We start from the raw sequence: 24,690 nt of genomic DNA on the forward strand, positions 1-24,690 counted from the left end.
GAGACAAACACAAAAACCCTCTTTCCACTGGCTGCTAGGATCCAGGAGACGAACCAAGGAACCAAAACTAACAGACAGGCTAACAGAAACACAAGTAATGATCTGGCACTGAATGCTCAGGCTGAACTGAATATAAACCAGAGGAAACAGGTGAGAGGAATAAATTATAATTGAGGCAGGGAGGGAAAACGGCAGGTGAGAGGAATTACTAATTAAGGAGGAGCAAACAGGCCAGATCATGACAAACGTTAAGACAAAAAGTTGCATTATTAACAATATATAGGTTGTTTTCCTTAAATGTGGAAAAAAAAACCTCCAAAACAGAAAGAACATTGAACCTTTTAAAATCATCAGTCACCTGACTAAACACAAAAGAAAAACTGAAAAGACTTGCAGAGCCTGGAAAACCAGTCTGCGTTGTTATTTATTGATGGGAGTTCTTATCTACGTTCAGATGCTCCTGCATCACCTCCCAACTCTCTTACCCCAGAAGCGTTTCACAGTAATAACAACATCCTATAAAGGGAGGAAATGAGGAATGCTGAAGAAATTTCTCACCTCCTTATATGTTATTTGGTCCCTCAGTCCTTTTTTTAGCTGTGGTAGAAAAACTCTGCTGACAGGGTAATCCTTTATTTATCGACTGAGGAAGATGATTATCTCTGTACTGAGTATTCATTCGACGTGCTCTGATTTTTTGTGTTTCATTTTAATCTCACTGGAGTAGAGTTCTTAAAGAACATGTCCTTCATAGCTAAATAAAAGCTAAAGTAAACAGCAGAGGGAATGTTTTAGTGTTTGCATATGTATAATCAGGCCATAAATGAGCTTTATTTCTAAGAGCAAGTTGGATAATCTCTAGTAAGTTATCTGCTTTTCTTACAGGGTTCTGAAGCACTCTGTGGATGCCACATATGAAGACCAGGGCCCCAGCCCAGGCTTCCGCATGGAGACGTCCATCTTCTATGTGGTCTACTTCGTGGTCTTTCCTTTCTTTTTTGTCAACATTTTTGTAGCTTTGATCATCATCACCTTCCAGGAACAAGGAGACAAGGCTATGTCGGAGTGCAGCTTGGAAAAAAATGAGGTGATTTTCTCCCTCAGATATAATTCAGACACGTATCTGCGGCAAAGACAGAGAATCTGCAGAAATGACAGATTGTGGTAAACGTTTGTTTGCACAAGAAATGTTTACCTTATTAAAATCTGGATCAAGCTGGTCCTGGTAAATACTGTAGACTCCAGACGTCCCCGTTTTAGTGTGATGTACAGAATAAGTAATTTTTTCTTCACCTCTTGCTTATTGCGACTTCTTAACTTAAAATAACAGTTGCAAATCAAAAGATCTCGGTGGTAGAAACCCAATGTGTTTGAAATAAGCATCACCTCTACCAGAGATCATTACTGTTTTTGCTTTGTCTTCTCCTTTAACAGAGGGCTTGCATTGACTTTGCCATCAACGCCAGGCCGCTTACAAGATACATGCCAGAGAACAAGCAGTCTTTCCAGTATAGGATGTGGAAGTTTGTGGTGTCGTCACCTTTTGAGTATGCCATCATGACTTTAATTGCCCTCAACACAGTCGTGCTGATGATGAAGGTCAGTGTTCAGTTCTGCTTATGAAGCAAAGTGCCATTTCCTCTCTGATATCCCTCAATCGCTTAAAGCAGGACCAGCGGGGACACAATTTTAATGGAGCAATGGAGCTATTTTTGAATTTTTATTAATAAAAAAAAAAAGCAATCTGAAAGGGGAAAATCATTTTAATAATAAAATCAATCTATTGGAGAGAACTAATTTTAACACTGATAGCAAACCTGATGTTATGTGAGACTGTAGAAAATATTAAATATTTTGTCATAAAATAAATGAAAGATAAATCAACATTTGGAAAATGATTTTCAGGGGGAAAAAAGCTCTCTTAAAAATATATGTTTATTCTCAAATATTGTATATATATCCTTTTTTTTGCAATCAGAGTGAAAATGGTTTCTCAAAAAAACATATTTTTCTCTCTAAGCCTTTTTGTTCTTTCTCTCGAACCTAAGTCTTTGCTCTCAATTCAGGATTTTTCTCTCAAATTTGAAAAATCTGTCATGGGTGAACCTGTGTTCCTATAGGCCACTCTCAAGCAGAATTAACAGCTGAGTGTTAATATTAAGTTTGATTTTGGGCGGGGTGGTCTGACCTCACTAAAGCATTTATAACTAATAACTCAGAATGCATGAAAATTACACAGGTAAAATGATAAATATAGACATTTTAGACTTTGTTGGAAATTGAACCATGAAGTTAATTTTATGGACATAGCGAGCACCAAAGCATAAGTAACACAGATATAGCAGCATGTCAAAATATAAACATGAGAAAGCAGCAACAACAAGCATGTCTTTATTACTGCTGTTCAAAAAATACCTATTATTTTTGAGAATGAGGAAAGCAACTTTGAGTCATGTTTGAACTGATGCAGCTTGGGTTGTGCTTTACTCACCCAATTTTCCTGTATATATTTAGAAACTAGAAGGTGTTAGCTTTCAAATAATGTATCACACATGTAATTTGGGATTACAGTTCCTAAGTTATTTGTTTTTCCATTTGGGTATGCAAAATAGGCGAGAGGATTTGTGCATCAAATAAATACTTAGTTGCAAATTAAACATTTAGCTTTAAGTTTTAAGTTGAAAGTTTTGACTGCAAGTAGAGGAAATCCTGCTCTCAAATAAAAAATGTGTACTCTTGATTTTTGGCAAAAAAAAATCCTGCATAGAAATGTGTAAAAGCGTGACAGATGATAGACTGGTGCAAAGTGGAGGAAAACAGCAGGCTGCAGTTGTGCATATCATCCATCACTGCGATAGCAAGACTGCAGTTTAAAAGTAATTGAAGAAACTGAAGGTTTCTCAGGTGATTATCCATTCATGAGGTAGAAATCACAGAAACTGCAGCAACTTTAATGCCCAATAAACCTGTAGCCTATGTTAGATCATAAATGCTGTTTTAAGCCCGTGTTGCCTGCAGTGCATCACATTGGTGAACCAATATTATTAAAATAATCCTGACTAAGGCGCTGCTCATATGGCATAAGCCAGGGGTTCTCAAAGTGGGGGTCAGGACCGCTGGGGCTGCCCAAATGATTGTCATAATCATTGTGATGTGAGCCCTCAGGTATATAGAGGGTGAAAATATCTCATGAAATAAATCAATATGTCATGAAATAAGCAGATGTGATTTTAATTTATTTATCTAACACTTGTATTGAATATTAAATATAAAATAAAATTAATAAATTCACTATTAAACGATTAAATATCCCATTAAATAAAGAAATTTCCCTTCAAAATGAGAATTAAATAAGTAAATATCATAAAAAAAAATTATTTAAAAGAATGGAGCCTAGGCGGAAGTTCAACTGAATAAACTGATTATTCACCTTCATCTGCCTACAACACAGCCAATCAGCTTTGAACCACGCTTCCACAAAAGCCAATCAGCATCCAAAGTTCATCTTAAAAGGCCTCGGATCCGCAACTCATCTGCTCCTGTGTGCAGGCGGTGGTTGCGCTGTGTGACTTAATTTAGACGTCCCCGTTTCAACCTGCCTCCAGCCCCTCCTCCATCATCATAGCTAAAACTTCATCAGAGTTTCATTCCTACCGGACTCTTACTGCATACCGCGTCTCATTTCAACCGGCAGAAGACCACCATGTTGAGCCTGATTCTGCCAGAGGTTTCATCCCAATGGGGAGTTTTTCCTGTCCACTGTCTCTTCATGCTTGCTCATCATGGACAGGTTCTCTCAACCTGTGTTATCCAAGCTGGACTTTCATCTTCCAGGTCCCTGAGTGAAGCTCTAGTATCAGCTCACGCAATCCACTGTATCCCCCCATAAAGCTCCACCTCACCGCCAGTTTCAGGCCTGAGGGAAACAGCCCTGTTCTTTAATCATGTTCATGCATATCTATAAAAATTCAACGGTATGTTTCCTGCCGATGTCTGAGCGCCAAAGACTAAGTAATTGTATCAATAAATTTCTTCTAATTGTCTTTTCTCTCCAAGTGAGTTTTTCAGATTGAAATAGATCTAATTACCTTTATATTTTATGTCTTTTTAGGGGGTCACCAGCTGAATGACTGTTATTTGCAGGGTCACAGGCTGGCCTCAGCACTATCCATGAGACTCCATGTAATAAATAAATTATTCCCCCTCTGTCTGCTTTTCATGTAGTGCATTTGTACGGGTTAACCAGGATATGTTTTAAAGGCGCTCCGTATAGGGTATAGTACCATCCGCTTAGTGCTCTGTAACTGCCAGCCGGTACTAGTGCTGCACCCATGCATATTATGAACTGTGGATAGGACACCAAGTACTGGAGTGGAACCAAAAAAATCAGGCTCATTTAAAATCATCAGAGCAATAATAATAAAAATAATATATTTCAAATAAAAAACCTGTAAAGCTTCTTTTTAGGTATAAGCAATACAAAAAAATGAAGAATTTGCTCAAAAAACCCAGACCTCCCTCATGTATGTCTCATGGTGCCCACCAGCAGGGCTGTCAAAGCTCACTTTTATTTTAATGGCAGTAATTTATTTTAATGCATGATTAACACACATGGTTATGTACTTTATGGAGCTAATTTCAGCTAAAGCTTTTGTAAACAGTGTGGTAGACAGGTCTAATTTGTCCGCCTCTTGCCCACCTCTGCTACTGGGATCGCTCAGTCCAGCTGTGCAAACCTCAGAGTCGTGCTAAAAGCTGGTCTGTGCATCTAAGAGGCACACAGAAGAGAGAAACCAGACCAATCGTTAGAGTTTTTAACTGTTTATTTTAAAGTAATGCATCAAAGCTACATTTCGATGTTGAAGCAACAATAAAATTGTAAAATTGTGTAAATAAAAAAACATTGAAAAATAATTGATGAAGAAGCAACATGGGAAAAGATCCCATGGTATCCTTCATCTTTTCTAATTCAAAAATAATTTACTCTTAACGTCAATGTTAAAATCTGTTATTTTGAAATGATATAAAATGTAGTAGTTATACAGACTGAGGATGAATCTTCAATAAAAACAGAATTTGTCATTATAATATGGAGCAGTTTTCTCTCTAAAGTCACACCTTTCTGATGTTTTGAAGGATTTGTATCAAACTGATAAAACATGTGAAAATGGCATGAAGATAAATCTTATTCTAGCAACAATTTAAAGGAGCCCTGCATTACATTTTCCCTTGTGGAATTTTATTTTCCTTGTTTCAATCTTACATCAAATCTGTTGTCTACGACGGAGTATTAGGGCCACACATGAAGAGAAAAAATATTTTTGCCATGACGAGATTAAACTCTCGTCTTTAAAGTCGACATGTCGACATTAAACTCAACATTTTGAGAATAAAGTTGAAATGTCATGTTGAGTTTAATCTCGACGTGTCGACTTTAAACTCGCCATTTCGAGAATAAAGTTGATATATCGTGGCGACTTTAATCTCGACATTCCAAAGTTTGGAGAAAAGAGCAACCGTGCTCCACAGCTGCAGTCTGCGTTTTAAGAGTGAAGGTAGTCTTTGACGTGCTGCAACTGTATAGGATTCTGTGCATGTATCCTGTGCAGCGGTTGGCTCTCTTGAACTAATTTAAACGTTATTGTCGACACCGCGAGATTAAACTCAACATGACATTTCAACTTTATTCTCGAAATGGCGAGTTTAAAGTCGACAGGGCGAGTTTAAAGTCGACACGTCGAGATTAAACTCAACATGACATTTCAACTTTATTCTCGAAATGTTGAGTTTAATGTCGACATGTCGACTTTACTTGAATATTTTTCTTTTATATATCATTAATACTTCTCCTGTTTGGTATTGTTGCAGACATAAATATAGATTATAACAAAAGTATATATATATATATTTGTATCCCATGCCTTCACAAATACTAAAATTGCCTAAATATTTTTGCTAAAGTAATATATTTGAAAAATCTGCAGGAGATTTGGCATAAATTATTCATCATTATTAATCCTGAAAATATTTGAGTATAAAATATTGTTACACGTGTTTATCTATTGATTTACTTAATCCTTTATTATTTACTTAATCTGTTATTTTAACAGGATGTCCCACTTAGATTAAATTATATTTATTTTTAAAAATGATGAAACGTTAGTTCTAATCCCTGATTAATGTTCCAACATGAGGGGGGCTGTTGTTTGTTTGTTTATTCTAGGGTTGCAACTAACGATTATTTGGCCAATCGTTTAATCTGTCTATTATTTTTTTCATTTAATTGATTAATCGGATAGCCAAAAATTCCTTAAAGAAAATAAATTTTTTTATGAAAGTAAACCAGGTGAAACTAACACTTTTCCACCTGAGGAGTTCTGGATAGAGCATGTAGACATTTTAAAAAAAAATCTCTAATGCAAAATGTTTATAAATGTTATAATTTTGGTATAATTACTGCTCTAAGTGGGTTGCTCTGTCAGCTACAATAAAAACATATTTTACAGTCTCTATACTCCAATTAAAGATTAATTTATTACTAAATTAGTTGACGTCACCATTCTTCATGTTTTTCCTTCTATGTTGATATCCTGGTGATTACAGGGTTTTTAAAGTAGTTTTAATAAAAATTACCTAATCAGAGGAAGTTGTTAGGATTATTTTTTATTATGGATGTGCTCTCTTCGTCCTCTGGCATGGGAGCTGCCTTGGAGCTCGTCTGCCTGGCTGTGTGTTTCCTGGACGGGGCCGCCTTTTACAGCTGCTTTTTGTATCTCTGCTTCTGTCTCCTTGAACCCCAGTCGGCCTCAGCAGATGGCCGCTCACACTGAGCCTGGTTCTGCTGGAGGTTTCTTCCTGTTAAAAGGGAGTTTTTCCTCTCCACTGTCGCTACAAGCATGCTTAGTGTGAGGGATTGTATTTGAGTCAATGAGTCAATGCAATCAACTGGTTTTCCTTTGATAGAAAACTTTGTATCAATTTGACTGTATGATCTGGTTGAACTGTAAAGTGCCTTGAGATGACATTAGTTGTGAATTTGGCGCTATATAAATAAACTGAATTGAAATTGAATTATTTATCTGCTTGTTACTCCCTAATATTACCTTCCTGTTAAGTGTGAAGGTTTATGTTTTCCTAAACAGTTTATGAAATTAGGACAGCTCTGGATTAAATGTTATCATTTTCATTATGTACGTAACAAAGATTTGGAAATGGGATGGGACCAATGATGCAGGATTTAATGATGTGGCATGGCCCACTGTAACCATGCAATCTCTCTAGTCTGAGTAAGATCACCATTCTGTAAAAGCTGTCATATTTTCAAGTGATTTAATACATAAACCTTTTAAAGTTTTATCTTAATTGTTTTTCTCAACAGATATATCAGCCATAAAACTATCAACGTTAAAAAGGTATATGTACGGAAGGGCCACAAAAAAAAAAAAAAAAGAAGTTAACTGATTTTTAAATTTTATTTCAGTTTAACATGGGAAAAAAGTCAGAATTCTGACTTTTTTCTCAGAATTCTGAGATTAAAGTCAGAATTCTGACTTTTTTCTCTGAATTCTGACTTTAATCTCAGAATTCTCACTGAATTCTGACAATAAAAAAAGTCAGAATTCTGAGATTATAATCAGAATTCAGAGAAAAAAGTCAGAATTCTGACTTTTTTCCCATACTATACTGACATAAAATAAAAAAAAATCAGTTACCTTTTTTCAGTGGCCCTAATCCTCTTCCGTATATATGTTTATAAAACAAAAAGTATTATTGCGAGGTTAAAAAGAAATCACTGCTAAAAAAACAAAAAGTTCTATGGGTTTTATTTTTTTAACCAAGTAAAAAAAAATAACTGAAGCAACCAGTAAACCATTTAAGGGTATCACGTTATTTAATAGTAATCTGCAGAAGGTGCAGCAGATGTTTTTGATAGAGAAAGCTTAGTAAAGTGATAAACATGGTAGAAGAAAGCTTTTACCCACTTTGAAAAGAAAAAACTAAGCTCATAAACAACAGCTGCAGCTGCCTCAGCGTTCCCTAACTACCCTTTAATTAACGCTAATGACTGCTTGGCTAACTGATGCTACAACTGTTAGCTTAAGGCTACTGCTGCTGCATTTTTCTACATTTTTTTCTCAAATTTGGAGTTTGGGTATATCTGACTAGACCACATTTAGAAAGCAGAAACAGTGATGCTCAAAGCACCTATCATTCCAATGCTGTGTTTCACTTAACGTCTGATTATCATATGATTGTGGGTCGTGGCCCCACAGGCGAAACTAAACAGTATGAAACCCTTCCTGAAACGTCGACTCACTGCACGACTGTGCATTATTTAAGAATGATTTATTGCTTCTCAGAACAGCTGCAATGCTCTTGTTAGCCACATATTCCTGGAGGGCAACCTGCTAATTAGCAATCATCAGTTAATGACTGGTACATTTCTATAATAGGACTTATCCTGCACTCCCAACACATTACCAGAAGCTGAGGTTGTTGTGTTAATAAATGGAAATTGTTACAATCAGCAGCAGGTAGGTTGTGGTAGACAGCCGCTGGTGTTTATTAAAACGTGATAGAAATGCTATGACATCAATAAGCACCAGTGAGTTTTAATTATCCCAGATACAAAAAGAGACGTGATTTTACACTTCATACCAATGGGCTCACATTTACAGTTACAGGTTCTCAACAAGACAGCTGTATCTTTTCCATTAATAAGATACAGAGAGAGCAAAAAAAGCCTCTAGTTTCTTTAAGTCTGACTTATATTTCACCAAAATTACGAGGTTTAGGGAAAATATATTTTCAAAACATCCATCCATCCATCCATCCATGCCCAGACGTCCCTCTCCCCAGCCAGCGGTTCCTGGGTCTCCCTCTGGGCCTCCTCCTGGTGGTACGTGCCTGGAATACCTCACCAGGAAGGCACCATGAGCAGGCGCGCTAGAAGCTGTTTCAAGCGAGGGGGGCTGATGGCTGGGTTGGAAAAAACACGTGACGTCATTACTGTATGTTGAGGGCTGTGGCTGATGTTTTTAACATAATATCGTAGGCCTACATTTGTCGCCAAAAACTGCCATTTAAAATGCATCGGAACAAAGCATGAACATTTTAAACTTTATTTCTTCTCTTTTAATAATTCAAAACAAACAACAGCTCCCAATCAACAGGATCAGGAACACTTGAATAAAACATGGCCTAAATATAGCCTAAACTGAGCATTGAACGTCTTGAAAGTCCATTCGACTATGGATATGGGGGAATGATTTCATATCTGAAACAAAAAACACACACACAAAAAATAACTAATTTCATATTTTATCACTAAATAGCTTAATACAGACATAATATTTAGTGATATGCAGCCTTATTCTAGCGTAGACTTCTTCAGCCACAGGACTACGGCGAATAGGCACAGCATATAGAAATAAATAACAAAATTAATAACGCTAAATAAATGCTCGGCGGCAGTATAGGGGAATTAAAACCATTTCCTACCTCGAAATAGTCAGAAATACGTTTCTGCTGCCTTTTGCTAGCAATGCCTAAACGAATGTGAGGTGGCGGAAGCACTTCCGGGGGAGTAGCCTAGTTTTTTATGAAATATTAAAATAATGAATCATTAGTTTATATCTTATACACAGCCCATCATTTTAATCCCATATCAAACACAGTCTTTTAAAAAATAAATACATAAATAATTTCATGTTTTTAAGTACAATATTATGTTACTCCACAGCCCCCCACCATGGGGGGCTGATGCTATGACGAGGGAGGCTGCAGCCCCCGCAGCACCCCCCTTCCCGTGCCACTGACCATGAGGCATCCTAACCAAATGCATGAGCCACTCTCAACTGGCTCCTCTCGATGTGGAGGAGCAGCGGCTCTACTCTGAGTTCTCCCTGGATCACTGAGCTCCTCACCCCATCTCTAAGGGAGAGCCCAGACAAACTACGGATATAACTAATTTCGGTCTCTAGTATCCAGGATCTCGTTCTTTTGGTTATGACCCAAAGCTCATGACCATAGATGAGGGTAGGAACGTAGATCCTACCAGCTCAGCTCTCTCTTCACCACAGTGGACCGGTACAGTGAACACCTCACAGCAGACTCCACTCCAATCAAAGCAAACAACTCAGGAATATTATTTGATATCACTACTAGCATTATGTTCCTTTGGATGAGGCTTTTTCCCCTGTCTGTATCAAATAAGTTGGAAAAAACCAATAAATCTGAAATATTAGATGCTTAAGTTGGATAAATTACCATCCTTGAGCTTTAGTTTTCAGTGATTTGTATCAAAAGATGATCACCTGTCAAACAGAGAGATGAAGTGCGATTGAGACATCTCAGTGAGAATAAAACAGCTCCAGCCGAGCCAACACAACAACCCATTCAGTCTGAGATAATGGTGCAGTCTCATGTCATAATCATCTGTGAAGCCCACAGTGGAAAGATACACAGCCCACACAGATATCTGAGGGGGTTAAAGTGTAACTAACACCTGGGGCTGACGGATGCATTTCCACTATACCTATAGCTCGTCAGCAGGTGTGAGTAATCTAATGGCTATTAGCTGGATTTACTCATTCAGGTTCAGAATGGTATGCAGATGCAGTTAGATTAAAACTGAAAACTGTGCTGATATGACTTATTGAGATTTGGTTCTACCTTCTGTCCTCAGTTCTACGGAGCTCCGACGGTGTACGAGTCTATGCTGAAATACCTAAACATCGTCTTCACTGGCCTCTTCACACTAGAGTGCATCCTCAAGATTATTGCTTTCAATCCACTGGTGAGCTGTTGAAGACAATCTGCTCTGCACTAAACACTCCTTCTGTTTCTGTGTTTTTATGCTTGCAATTAACTTTTAATCTGTTTTAAGAGGGGAAATATTTCTCATAAATTGAGCCCAGCTCTAAATCATGATTAGCTTGAACCGTTAGATTTAGTGCAAGTAGATTTTCGTTTGCTCCTTAATAACTCTGAATTTTTAAATTGTTTTTTTTTTTTCTTAATTTCACTGTAAAAAAAATGTAAATCTAAATAAGTCATTTCTTTCTTAAAATAAGCAAATTTTTTCCTGAATTGAGGGGGTAAGTGAGACCATTTGCCAATGATACAAGACAATTTACATTTAAAATAAGAAAAAAACAACTGAATTGTCTTATTTCAAGTGCATATTGTCTAATTATCTAATTTTAATAGTAAAAATACTAATTCCATTGGCAAACTATCTTATTTATCTGCTCAAATTAAGAGTAAGTTTAATTAATTTAAGACATTTTCATTTATTTCTAGATTGTTTTTTGCAGTGTGGATTTAAAAATAAAATTCCCACACTGCAAAAAACATCTAGAAATAATTAAAAAATGTCTTAAATTAAGTGTATTTAGCCTTAATTTGAGCAGGTAAATAAGATGATCTGCCAAAGGAATTAGTATCTTTACTCTTAAAATAAGATAATTAGATAATATATGCTTGAAATAAGACAAATTGTTTTTTTCTTATTTTAAATGTAAATTGTCTTGTTCCATTAGCAAAATGTCGCACTTACCTCCTCAATTCAAGAAAAATGCACTTAATTTGAGCAAAAATTGCTTATTTAGATTTCCATTTTTTTCAGTGCATCTTTATCTTTTTTTAATGCTAACAACATTTTCATTGAAATGACCACATCAAATCAGAAACATCCAACAAAATCCACCAAAGGGGATTCGAAGTGTAAGTCCAGGAATGAACTTACAGGAAGGAGCATAAATCTTCTGCCATGGGGCCGTCTGGTCTGCAGTGACGCGTTTCATCTGCAGCTCAATTCCGTTTACAAGGTCCATTTGATAAATTGCTTTTCTCACACACCACTTACCTCCACCTGTTTAGCGGCTGGGCTGACATCTGCCTTTTTAATCGCTATGATGCTGTAGCAGTTGAAAGAAAACAGCCGAAGGGGGCCTGGCATAAACCTCCACCCTCAGGACCTGGATGATGGACCTGTCTGAGGGGTGCTGACAGTCCCTCATGATTTATGCAGGAGATGCTGTCAACATTTATCTATCAGTTTGCATTGAATTTGTAAAATATAATTTCTTTGAAATGTTTTCTGTCTTCTTCCAAAGACCAGAATACAGTTAACAAAAAAAAAACAAAAAAAAACAGCTGAGCTAACAGATGTATTTTTGTCTATTTTTCAGAACTACCTGAAGGAACCGTGGAATGTGTTTGACTTTGTGACTGTGATCGGAAGCATCACAGACATTTTGTTCACAGAGATCAATGTAAGACCTGCAGCCACCGCTGTGCAGTGATCAGTTTTCCTGCATCAAACACATGAGAAACAAAAAAAAATTAGCTTTACAATCACAGCTAATTAAAATCAATGTGATTCTCTGGTGAAATTAAAAAAACACATCTAATTGGCTTGTATGTATGTTTGTATTTAATAAAGTATAAATTCTCACAATAATAGGATAACTTACAGCTTTTCATCAACATTGATTAGGTATTTTTTTAATTACCTTCTCATCCTTAGAGCAGAAAAATAAGCCATACTTTGTTGTGTTCTTGTAGTCTCAGTCCTTAAATCAAATCATACAAAAGCAATATGCGAAAAATTTTTTTTTTGAAAAATTAGAGCATAGAAGAAAAAATTCTTTTTTAATTTTATTTAAAGGAAAAATCCGGTCAGCAAGGAATGGTCATTGGATCATTATCTATACCTAAAACGAATACGTTGACAGTGATTTGGGAGACGCCATTTTTGCCCAAATATAGTAACACCTCACTCCTGCCATCTTCCGGCAGTGACGTCACGGTGCGGTAAGCCTAGCGCCATTTTCCCTTCTTTACTAGCAAAGTCAATGGGAACAATTATTGAAGATTTCCGGAGGACTTCACCATTGAAAATCACCAGAGCTATAGTGAAACTGACAATGCCCACGTGCATGGCGGCTGGATGTTGAAATGCATCGGGTAAAAGTGAAAAAAATTAGTTATTTCACCTTTTCGATTCCTGATCCTCCACGGACGGATTTGACAGTGGAATGCCAATTTGAAGAGGGAGGATTTGCCATCGATTTTATAGGCCAGAGAAAAAAAAACACCTAATATGTAGCCAATATTTCGAAGAATAATGTTTTCAAGATGACTTGGATAATAGCGCGTTGTGACAAACACCCGATATATAGCACTGGGACTTGATCAACATCCAATGCCGCTCTGTGACGTCACAAACCAGTAGGTGGCAGTAGTGTTCTTTGGCAAACATGGATGCTTGCAGTAAAGCACATTCAAAAGAAAATTACTCATAATTAAATAACACGTATCATTTATTAAACAGTATGTAATAATTGTATATTTAAATTACTTTAAGAAATTTGAATTCTGAATATGACCAGATTTTTCCTTTAAACATATGACTTTAAGTCATGGAAACAAAATGACTTAAAGGAATATGATTTTGCGTATTTGAGGACTGAGGCTGGCCGGTGTGGTTACTGGTGTGCCAACGCCTGCTGTGTTTTTTTTTTTCTTCATGAGGACATCAGTCTTCTTTTCTGTCTCCTTTCTCGCTCCTCTCTTATTTCTGTTTGGCTGTTTCCATCATCTGCTGTGTCTATCCTGGCGCCTGTGCCCTCACTCTGCCTCTTCTGTCACATCTGACACCTCTAGACGGTAAGTGGCTTTTCTTGTTGCTTGCTGGTTCTTCTTTTTTTTTTCTTTCCAGTTCCTGCGTCAGTGTGTGCGTTGTTCTCTATGGCAGCCTTACTTTAAAGTGTTGTCTAATTCCTCGCCGTGACATGATATTAAAGTGGAGATAAACTGAGGGCTGCAGCTGCAACTTGTCCATTTGCTGCACAGACCTAATGTCAATCAAGAGAATACAAATGTACCTTAACTCCATTTTTTGATAACAATGAAATGATTCTGGCTACAGCATTAGTACGGTTTGTAAATAATCCCAATACAAGCATGAATGACTTATTGTTGTTGGGATTTCTGTTAATTCTTCTTTGAGCTGTTCGCAAATATTTGTCAAAATAGCCGCATTCTTTTAATGATTATTTATCGTTACCCTGTGAATCATAAATAACTTCACCTACTTCCTTTCAGAGACATATTGCATTTTTGGGGGGTTTTAACCAAGGGGATCCCAAAACCAATTTAGAAACTATCAGGATGCGGTGAGGTTTTTAGAGGACCCAAATGCAGAGACGGAAGCTGAAGTGGTTTCTTGCTAATTTAATATCCAAAAGGTGGCAACTGAGGCAAAAATCCAAAATAACAAAATACAGAGAACCAGAAGACATCAGGGGATAAACACAAGGGGAGAGTAGAGAGGAGGAACAGACAAACTGAACAAAGATTGGAGCTCAGCAGATTGGGAGCAGGTGTGGACAGAAAGATCTAGAAGGGAGCTAGGAGAAGGAGATTGACACAAGACGGCAACAGAGGGTAAACAAGAAATACATAAGAACTCAAATACAACCAAAAATAACCTGAATAACTCAAAATGGAAATAAAACTAATGAAAGCTAAAAAAAAAAATAAACAGAACCAAAACCAAATGATAGTAACCGATTTTGAAAATGTGAATTTGGCTGAAATGGTCTCCCCAAAGCGCCCAACCGGATTGCTTTTCTACCCCTGATACTGTTGTATTGTGGAATGGTGAGCTGATGAAAAAAGGATTTCCCCAAACTCTCTAATCCCACAGATGTATTGCTGAAACTAAAGATGTAACTGAGAGTCAAAAAAGGGAAACTGATCCAAAACACAAAACTAAACTGATAATAAAATAAGTAGCCCGGGAAACATTAAGTAAATATCCCCTTTAAATCAGCAACCTTAATCCTAGGCTCAGAGCAACTTATTAAGGATGTCTCAACCCTCATCTGCAAGACATCTTCACTACTAAAGAAGGGGGGAAACAGCTGCTTCTTACTAAAACACGGGACTTTTATGTAATGTGCACGTAGGTGCATTTAAAACCCCATTTCCTGTAATTATGATAATTTTTCTGCTTACAGCTATGAAAAACAGACATTTAGGATTAGAATATTATACCCAACCAATAACAAACATTTTCCATACAGAAATGTTTGATACTTTCCTAAAACCTAATCAAAACCCATATTTTATGAAAAGTAAATAACCTGTTATTTTCTCAAATGCCATCCTATTTAAATTGTCAAAAAATGTTCTCTAATCCTTTAAAAAAACAAAACAAATTATTCAGATAACTTTTCATAATCCTTTATCCTTGTCTTACTATGCACAAGAATATGGATTGTCCATTAGTTTTTTTATCTATAGCCAAACATCACATTTCAACATTAAAACATCCAATTTCCAGGCAAAGATCCCTTCAGTTTATCAAATATATTTTTTTCTTTTTCTCTGTTTTAATTTTGACCCTGTAGAGAGTCTGAAGTAAAGAAAATCCACCACAAACCTGAATAAATGAAAATCATCATTTTAGTTAATAGTCACTGCAGTAATGTGAGAGACGTATTATCCTTTTTGTCAGGATTTGGTTATGGAGTGTTGACCCAAAAGCAGAGGCAGGAAGGCAGAGGTGAATTTCTTTAGATTTAATTAAAAATGAAACTGAAAACAAAGGCAGGTTATCCAAAAATCTAATACTGAAAACGAAGTCCAAATAAGCATGAAATCAGGAGTCCAAAAATCCAAAAGAATCAAACATAAAAACTAGTCAAAACAAACCAGAAACCGTGGAGACATCAGGGGAACCACTGTCACAACGAGGAAGACTCAGGAAGACGGAGTTGGAGGAAGTTTGACAAAGTTTTGCAGCGTTTGACGAGGACCCAGCAAAGGGGAACTGAAGAGAGAGGGCTTTTAAAGGAGACAGAGACAAAGAGGGGGCTAATGAGGAAACTGGGAGCAGGTGTGCACAGAACAAGAGGGAAAGAGCTAGGGAAGAAGGAGAACACAAGAGGGCAGCAGAGAGCAACAAATAGAAACCAGGAAGACTGGAAATAACACAATGTTAAATTACTAGGACAATAAAACATTGAGAAAAGAAAAACTAAACACTAAAAAGAAAACATAACAGAACCCAGACTAGGACAGTAACTGGAAAAAACCAAAGAACACAGCAAGGAGTAAAGCAAGACTGAATACTATAACAGAAACCTGACACTTTTACAAGAAAAGCTTAGAGAAATCCCTAAAAGCCGAAATTAATACAACACTCGTTATTTTTTTGTCCCAAGTTCTTGTAAAAAGTTAGAAACTATTAAAACTTTTTTACCTTGATTCCTCAAACTGATTTCTCTTTTTTTTTTTTTAGAACAAGATGATAAACTTGAGTTTTTTGAGGCTGTTCAGAGCAGCTCGTCTCATCAAGCTGCTGCGACAGGGCTACACCATCCGTATCCTACTGTGGACCTTTGTTCAGTCCTTCAAGGTGGGTCAAAAAAAATATACTAAATTTAAATGGGTGATTGAAATATGCTAACGAACGAACAGGATATAATCTTATTTCTTTAAAAGGAAAAGATGAAAGAATTTTTTTTCTCTGGAAAAGCAGCTAATTTGCCTTTCCAATTGTTTTAATGTTGAACCAACACAGATGCACCTTTAGGAGAAAGAAGCCATTTCTTCTAAGTTCTAGCTAAAAAATTCCCTCTACGGACAGCAGTTGGGATTTCTACAGATTTGCTCTCTAAATCCCTCTGGGAGAAGTTGAGTTATGTGGAGCGCCTGGCTCAGGGAATTTATAGCAGGTTTAATGTTGGCGGTGAGAGCCTCTAAGCCTGGTGACAACAGGCAGACAGTAGCTGCGGAGTCTTAAAAGGTGGCTATTTAATTACAACTGTTCGCCTCCTCCTCACGCCGTTATAAATAGCTGGTCAAAGGACTCAGCTCTGCCGGCTGAGTTCACAGCTCTAGTTCCTCTATAAGAGCAGAAACTTTGATAAAAGGATCTTGTCCACAGTAGAAAATCGTTTTAGTGATCCTGAGACTACAGAGGGATGGAGACATGAAAAAAGAAGGAAGAGGAGATTTAAGTCTGCATATAATGATATGTATATTTCAAATGTTTCTTTGTTTTCAGGCTCTGCCGTATGTCTGCCTGCTTATCGCCATGTTGTTTTTCATCTACGCCATTATTGGGATGCAGGTCAGTGGTGTCAATGACATGCACCTCCTGAATCAGTCTGGGTTCGTGTAAAAAATGGATGTTCAATTGCTTTCAAAGAACCCTGCATAAGGGTGACATATCCATAGGGCTGTATAACATGTTTTAACCATATATTGTTTTTATTTTACTCCAAATAATCATTTTTAATGGTCAGAAAACAGTAGAAAGATCCTTTATTTTCCCACAAAAAGTGGCAATATGCTGTAAAAACAAAGGGTAAAAGGTAAGAAAACCAAAATGAGGATAAGTGACTCTACAATAAATCAAAAAATAGAACTTAATTTTATTGAAACAACATACTCAGAAAGTTAACATGTATTTTCATGCATGGAAAGATCTTTTTTTATTTTTTATTTTTGTGGATCACCTGAACAAGCAGAGGAAAGGGGCAAATTTGACTTAATTTTCTGATAAACTAAAAAAAAAATACTAGAAAAGTAATTGAAAAAACTATGGTTAAAAACTGTTGTTTACTACTCAGGGGTAGGTGATGTCAAAATCCAATTTGTCATCAGATAAAAAGGAAAGATTTGTTACCTAATTTTAGTTATTTTCATCATTTATTAAATTTTTTACCATTGTCTTTAGTACTCTGAGTTATGCTACCTATTGTTTATCATTACATATATTTGTTTGAATAAATTTTTATCTTTTTAATCTAACTTTGTAGCTTTGAAACTCTTTGTTTGATGTCCAATCTCAAACTGTCTGTAAAACACACAATCTGCTCATTTTAATGGACAGAACCAAATTAGTTTTCACATTAACATTTGCACAACAACCTTTCAAGGTCACCTGTAACATGCCCACTTTTTGCACATATAAAGAAAATGCACCTGCAATTTAGAGCCCCTTATCTGGAATATTGGAAGATCAGGCCCTTAATACAAACATGAAAAATCTCATGGATGCCAACAATTTTGTCTATGTGGGTCCAAAGGGAGAGCTGAAAGTCATACACTCCGCAAAACTGGTCTTTATTGAATATTAGCAGGAAGAAAGCTGTTCTCAAAAGCCATGAGAAATCATTTTCAAATCATTTTCATAAAGATGTGTATAGGTCTGCAGTCGAGAGAATGGCAGCGATTGTCTTTGCAGACGCCACACATTCTGGACACAAACTGTTTAGACTTTTCCCTTCAGGTTGGTACAATATAGAGCTTTTTGTAAAAATAGGCCACTATGAAGAGAGTATCTCTCCGATAAACGCAGTAATAATCTTGCAGTGGGAGTATTCAGCCACTCTACCGTGAAGCAAAATTTGGATATCGTCACAATTTTAACCTTCAACAAAGATAGAAAAATGGAAAATATTAAAGTGTTTCACTTGTTCTAAGGTTTATGTACTCATGCTGCATGCTGTGAGCAAATAGATCTATTGTCAAATGCCTTCTTTTTGTAAAAAAGAATATCACAATATGTCAGATAAAGATGCTTCTGGGATGATCTCAGGACACAACAAGCAGGATGAAAAGGAGGTCTGGTCAAATGAGACCAAACTTTTGATTTGTTGGCTAGTAAATCATGTAGTATCATGCAGTGGGGATGCTTTCCTTTAGCAATGACAGGAAAGTTCCACAGTTAATATGGGAATAAAGATATATAGTACTTCAAAGAAATATTATACAAGGCTGCAAAATAATTAAGTCTGGGACAGGGGATCACTATCCAAAAGGAACACATGCTAAAACATACAGCTGTTTTATTTAAAGGGTAAGGTAGTGTTATAAAGGCTCGGGTATCATCCAGATTTATTTATTTATGTACAGTGTTGTTCTTCTCTTCTTTTTTTTTCTTCTTTTTGTTTATTTGACAGGGACAGTACAATTAAACATTGCAACCAAACAGGTGGCCGATGTCCAAGTACATAAGGCTTGTAGCCATGGGCTAATTTGCAGCCTTCGTCCCTGGTTAGGCTTTTAAAAGGTGTTAGCATTAAGGGGGAGGGAGGTTAGTAACGACACACAGATGCATAAAAAAACAAAAAACCAAGATAGTTAAAAAAAAAAAAAACAGTACAAGCCAGTTTAGTATTCACACTCTTGATTGTCTTGGAGCCATTTTTTCAATCTTGCGGAGAAAAGTCTTACAATTGAGCCAAACCCCTCCTTCTGTCCGACTCACTCTGGACTAGTGCTCAAACCATCCTGAGCTTTTACATCTTAACAAGTATTACCCCATGTAGGGCCTGCATGAGATTTATTTGGCTGGACGGGCAGTACTCTCTGACCCCTGCACACCCACAGCCTTGGGCCACGCCCTTTTGTAGCAAACAACGTGGTAGCCCGAGGACATCTGTTACTCACCGTCCGCGTCTAGTTAGTGGCTACCACTCTCATACAACAGCACTTGTTTTTTGGGGACATTAAGATCTTAGTGGCTGAAAAGCCCCTAAGGTTGTTTTAAGTTTGACTACAGGGAACCTTTAAAGACCTTCTAATAATTTTATGAACCATAAACCAACTTCAACAAAGCTGATCTCACTTCATTTGACAATAATCTACATAGTTTCACCACCCAGTCTAAATGAGATGAATGGCAAAGAGGAATTGGCAAGATCATTTTGTCAGGTTTAATCAATGATGATTATAAAATTAATGTGTGCTTTTGAAACATGTGTGCAGTCAGGAGACCATCCTGCCTGCTGCACTGTGTCTTGTGATGCAGTCAGGAGACCATCCTGCCTCGTGATTCTGATGGAGCATCTTGTCTTTATGAACTGATCAATTGTTCTGTCAGAACAAATACTGTTTTGTAATCATGTGCTATGCTCTGTTAATAAAAGACGGGTGCAGGAGGGGATTCGGAGAAGGAAAGCTTGAAGTTGGGTTGGGCATTTCCTTCCGCTCCTGCAGAAGCTGCTTGAACCTCTTTCCTGTGCAGACTCAATTTCTTTTTATTTGCAAAGTTATTTTTCCTGAATCCAACACATTTACTGGTATATACCAAAAAAAAACAACCACAAAAAATGCTCCTAAGTATTTGCTTTTCCATTTGGGTATGCAAAATAGGCGAGAATTTCCCAAAATGAGGTGACTGTTAAGAGATTAGCTTAAAACAGATGATCTGACTGATGTTCTACATCAGTTTTATTGTCCAATACTAGTTATTGCTCAAATTTTTCCATATCATAATCCTTGTCAACAAATTATTTTTTTTTTATTCAACTTACAGATTAATATTACATGTAATATAGATCTGGTGAGCATTCATGTGACTATCCCAAACATTCATGTTTGGGTTAGTCACATAAAATCTGCATCAAAATCTGTAGCTGTGATGTGAAGAACTGCTGAAAGGATTTATTCATTTATTTTACATCATCTTTAGTGTCAGAATTTAAAACAAGTTTAAGGTTAATTCTCTACGAATTGATGTATGGTTAATTGATGTTCATTTCCAATGAGAATTCAAAAGTGTAAATTCCAATAATGTTTCTTATTAACATCGCTGTAATGGGATTTTTGATAACAGACAGTGAGGCCTTAATCAGAAGTCCGACTTTTTTTTTACTCTAACTCCCTCATGTTCTCCTCAGGTGTTTGGTAACATTGAGTTGAATGAAGAGACCTCCATAAATCATCACAACAATTTCCAGACCTTTTTCCAGGCTTTGACTCTCCTGTTCAGGTAATCTAAGCCCTTTATCCAGGTTACTCTGAAGCTGCTGTTAACGTTAACATCCATATGAATCAACAGTTCTTCCCTGTGGTTTTCTTTGTGTCTTTTATCAGGAGTGCAACAGGCGAGGCGTGGCATGAGATCATGCTATCGTGCCTCAGTAACCGACCATGTGATAAACTCTCAGGAAATTCAGGAAAGGACTGTGGCAGTGATTTTGCTTACTTCTACTTTGTGTCCTTCATCTTCCTCTGCTCCTTCCTGGTTGGTACCTTCAGTCAGAGGGGCCCGCCCTCAAAACCTAAACTAAAATTATCACCAAGCGATGCGATGAAAGCCTTTAAGAATAAAAGAATAAAACACATCAACAAATACGAATGAAGAACTGAAGAAAAGGAAATGTGCAGGGCAGGGCTATGTAACATGCATCAATTATGAAGGCATCAATGTGTTACATTAACAATACCGCACGTTTTGCATGAAAATTATTTTAAGCTTTTGTTAACTCCAAAAAAGTTAAAGCTACAGTGTGTAATAATTACAGGGATATACAGTCAGAAATGTAATATATTATACATAACTGTGTTATTTATCATCATCTACGAGCTCAGCCTCTTAACCTTAATATTTGCGTTGCCTTAGAATTCGTTATTTATAATTACATAGGAGCGGGTCTCGCAGCCATGGAGGCAGACATCTTTGCGCTACGGCAGCGCAGAGCCAACAAACTAGCGATTGCGAGATCGCCCATTACGCTCGAAAGTAACTACGGCAAGTTGAGAGAGATGAACTGAGACGGTACTGAACAATAGATGGCAGTATTAAAATTATCTATGTAAACAAACCTCATCACTTGAGAAGGTAGGTGATGCGGACGTCGTGGAAGACATTTTGTCCCGTAACGCTCGCCGTACTGTAGGGGGGGAGAAGCGGTGGGGCGGAGATGTTCATGTTGCTGCGGTCTGCAGTCTGGACGCTAGATGTCGCTGAAAATTACACACTGTAGCTTTAAAAAACACAAATCCACTGGACTTTTTTCCAAGTTTGAAGACATTTCACCTCCCATCCAGGAAGCCTTTTCAATTAAAAATATCAGAATTAGTGTTGAGTTCTAGGATTTATACAGTAGCACTACAAAACCTTTAAAAAACATGCAAATTGAAACAGATGAACGGGTCCACCCCTTCGGAATGGGGGTCGTCCAAAGCAGTGGATCCGGTCGTGTCATTTCAGAATCTTCACCAGCATGCTTTTGGGTAACGTTAAACAACTTTTAGTTTCATACTCTATAACTATGGAGGATAAAAAGTGCCAAAATTAAATAAATAAATAAATACAGCATTAAATAACTAATTAAATGTGTCAATAATTAATTAAATGTGGAATAGATAAATAAATGTGTCATTCATTAATTAAAACCACGTCACTAATATAAAGTGCCACAATTAAATAAATAAGTATAGCGATAAACAATTAATTAAATGTGTAATACATTAAATAAATAGGGAATTAAATATATAAATGTGTCATTAATTTAATAAAATACGTCTTCATTTTATTAAAAAAATATATATAATTATTTCAGTGTGCATTTAATTATTTCATGGTCCTGTGTCGCAGTGCATCGAAACCATTAAAAGAATCTGTCAAACTCACCCATCAAAGTTAGGGGGCGGTTATCTAACACCTGATTGGTCACCCTGCACATTAAGGCGAAGCAAATCGATTACAGACACTCGATTCGCGTTAACCCCGCCCCCTAACTTTGATGGGTGAGTTTGACAGATTTTTTCAATGGTTTCGATGCACTGCGACACAGGACCATGAAATAATTTAATGCACACTGAAATAATTATATATATATTTTTTAATAAAATGAAGACATATTTTATTATATTAATGACACATTTATATATTTAATTCCTTATTTATTTAATGAATTACACATTTAATTAATTGTTTATCACTGTATTTATTTATTTAATTGTGGCACTTTATATTAGTGACGTGGTTTTCATTAATGAATGACACATTTATGTATTTAATTCCACATTTAATTAAATATTGACGCATTTAATTATTTATTTAATGCTGTATTTATTTATTCAATTTTGGCACTTTTTATCCTCCATATATAACTGGTGTGCATTGAAATGTAGATGTTTTTCTGTCTTTTTGCCTGCTGTGTCTGCTGGTTACTTAATGAATATTTCTGTCAAACGGCTGTAGAGTTTGGACTTCATCAGGCTAAACTGCAACCCACTTGAAGAATATTTGAGCTCTGAGTTTTCCTCACAAAATGGAAGTTAGGAGTTTCTTTAATCTCTAATCTAATAGTCTAGATTATTTCCAGTATATGCATGTTTACTGCATAATACAGATTTTTTTCCTAAATGATTTAGTATTTATATTTTGATGGAGGCTTAAAAATGGTGGTGTTGTTCTAGGCTTTACCTCCCACTAAAAGGTCCCTCCATCACATCAACTGTAAGCTTTTCTTGTTTTTAGATTTTTCTCAATCAAAATTTTCCATACTAACCACCTTCCTGATCCTGTCTATAAGTGAAATATGATCTATTTACATTTAATTTAGTCATAAAGGGAAAACAATGTACTTCAAATTAGAATTAATTTAGTAAAATAGCCAGATGTAATCAACTGTTTTGTCAGTGTATAGAAAAGTATTTTTTTTTTATTTGTGCAGAAATATAAGGGTACCTGATCTCAGCAGGTGAAACGAAAAGTTCTCAATGGCAGAAGTCTTGTTCTTCATTCATTTTTTAAAACTTTATTTTATCCCCTAGATGTTAAATCTGTTTGTGGCCGTCATCATGGACAACTTTGAGTATCTTACTCGGGACGCCTCCATCCTCGGGCCTCACCACCTCGATGAGTTCATCCGTGTGTGGGCTGAATATGACCCCGCTGCCTGGTAGGTGTCTTCTGCAGCTCCAGCATGCTCCCCTGTGTAGAGAAGTGTTGGCGTTACAGAGGAGGTTTGCTTTTAAAAGAAACTCAGGAAAGTCCCACGGTGGCTTCTGGGTTCCGGCAGGATGCCTCCGATGTTCAACTGGTAGGGTTTCATCTTAGCGCCGACGGATGAATGACAGTAAGCCTGAGTCTGAGAGCGTCGGCTGAGATCAGGGACGAGGCCCCTGTTGGCTGGATTGATGCGTTCCGCTCCACGTCCACCCAGCCTTGATCCGACAGGCTCAGACTCCTTCCTGTCTGTTTCTTTAAAATAAAGTGAAACTGCCTCTGTCACTCCAGAAGCAGAGCACGGGTTTATGTTAGACTACCTTTTTTTTTCTCACACCTAATGCAGTTTACTTTGACTAAAGCATATACTGAGCGAGACACTGTGAAGCCTAATCTGTCTCAGATTAGGCTCAGCTCGTAAAATTTTAACGAAGCCTCACAGCTTTCTTTCCTTTGATCGAGACATTTAGAGGTGTGAGAAGTAAAAGAAGAATTTACCATCACCTGACAGACGTTATGGGGATGTATTAAAATGTATTCCTCTGAATATGAATGAGTGGCTCTCAAAACAGCCTCTAGCAACATTTAATAATTTTTTCAGATTATTATTTTCAGATATTATTGGGTTTAAGATGGAGTCTAAATGAAATTCAAATAGTGACTAAAAAATGTGTTTACTCTTGGACCTTTTGGAGATCAGGGGTAAGTTTCTTCCTTGAAATACACACAACCGTTTAAATAACTTTTATGCTAAATATGAAATATTTAAATCTAAATATTAGATGAAGGATTTAAAAAGAAAGAAAGGATTTTTTCTTTTTAAAGTGGGGTTTTGGGTAGTAGCTATAAGCAGTCAGTATCTTACCTGATACAAAAAGAGCTTACTTTGTATTGGAACTGGGGAAGCCTTTGAAGAAATA

The 24,690-nt window shown here is 36.7% G+C and overlaps 1 protein-coding gene across 1 annotated transcript in view; it reads left to right on the forward strand.

Annotated features, from left to right (window-relative positions):
• The window catches only part of cacna1bb (calcium channel, voltage-dependent, N type, alpha 1B subunit, b), a 141,761-nt gene that overhangs the window by 88,082 nt on the left and 28,989 nt on the right, over positions 1–24,690 (forward strand). Inside the window, exons 26-35 of the mRNA XM_038268305.1 lie at positions 886–1,087; positions 1,435–1,599; positions 10,688–10,798; positions 12,195–12,278; positions 13,672–13,674; positions 16,316–16,432; positions 17,084–17,149; positions 20,709–20,800; positions 20,905–21,055; positions 23,596–23,723. Coding sequence (XP_038124233.1) covers positions 886–1,087; positions 1,435–1,599; positions 10,688–10,798; positions 12,195–12,278; positions 13,672–13,674; positions 16,316–16,432; positions 17,084–17,149; positions 20,709–20,800; positions 20,905–21,055; positions 23,596–23,723 — 1,119 coding nt within the window. The remainder of the gene's footprint in view (positions 1–885; positions 1,088–1,434; positions 1,600–10,687; positions 10,799–12,194; positions 12,279–13,671; positions 13,675–16,315; positions 16,433–17,083; positions 17,150–20,708; positions 20,801–20,904; positions 21,056–23,595; positions 23,724–24,690) is intronic.

The sequence above is a fragment of the Cyprinodon tularosa genome, unplaced genomic scaffold, assembly GCF_016077235.1.
Source record: "Cyprinodon tularosa strain WSP-4 unplaced genomic scaffold, ASM1607723v1 ctg7, whole genome shotgun sequence".
NCBI lineage: Eukaryota > Metazoa > Chordata > Actinopteri > Cyprinodontiformes > Cyprinodontidae > Cyprinodon > Cyprinodon tularosa.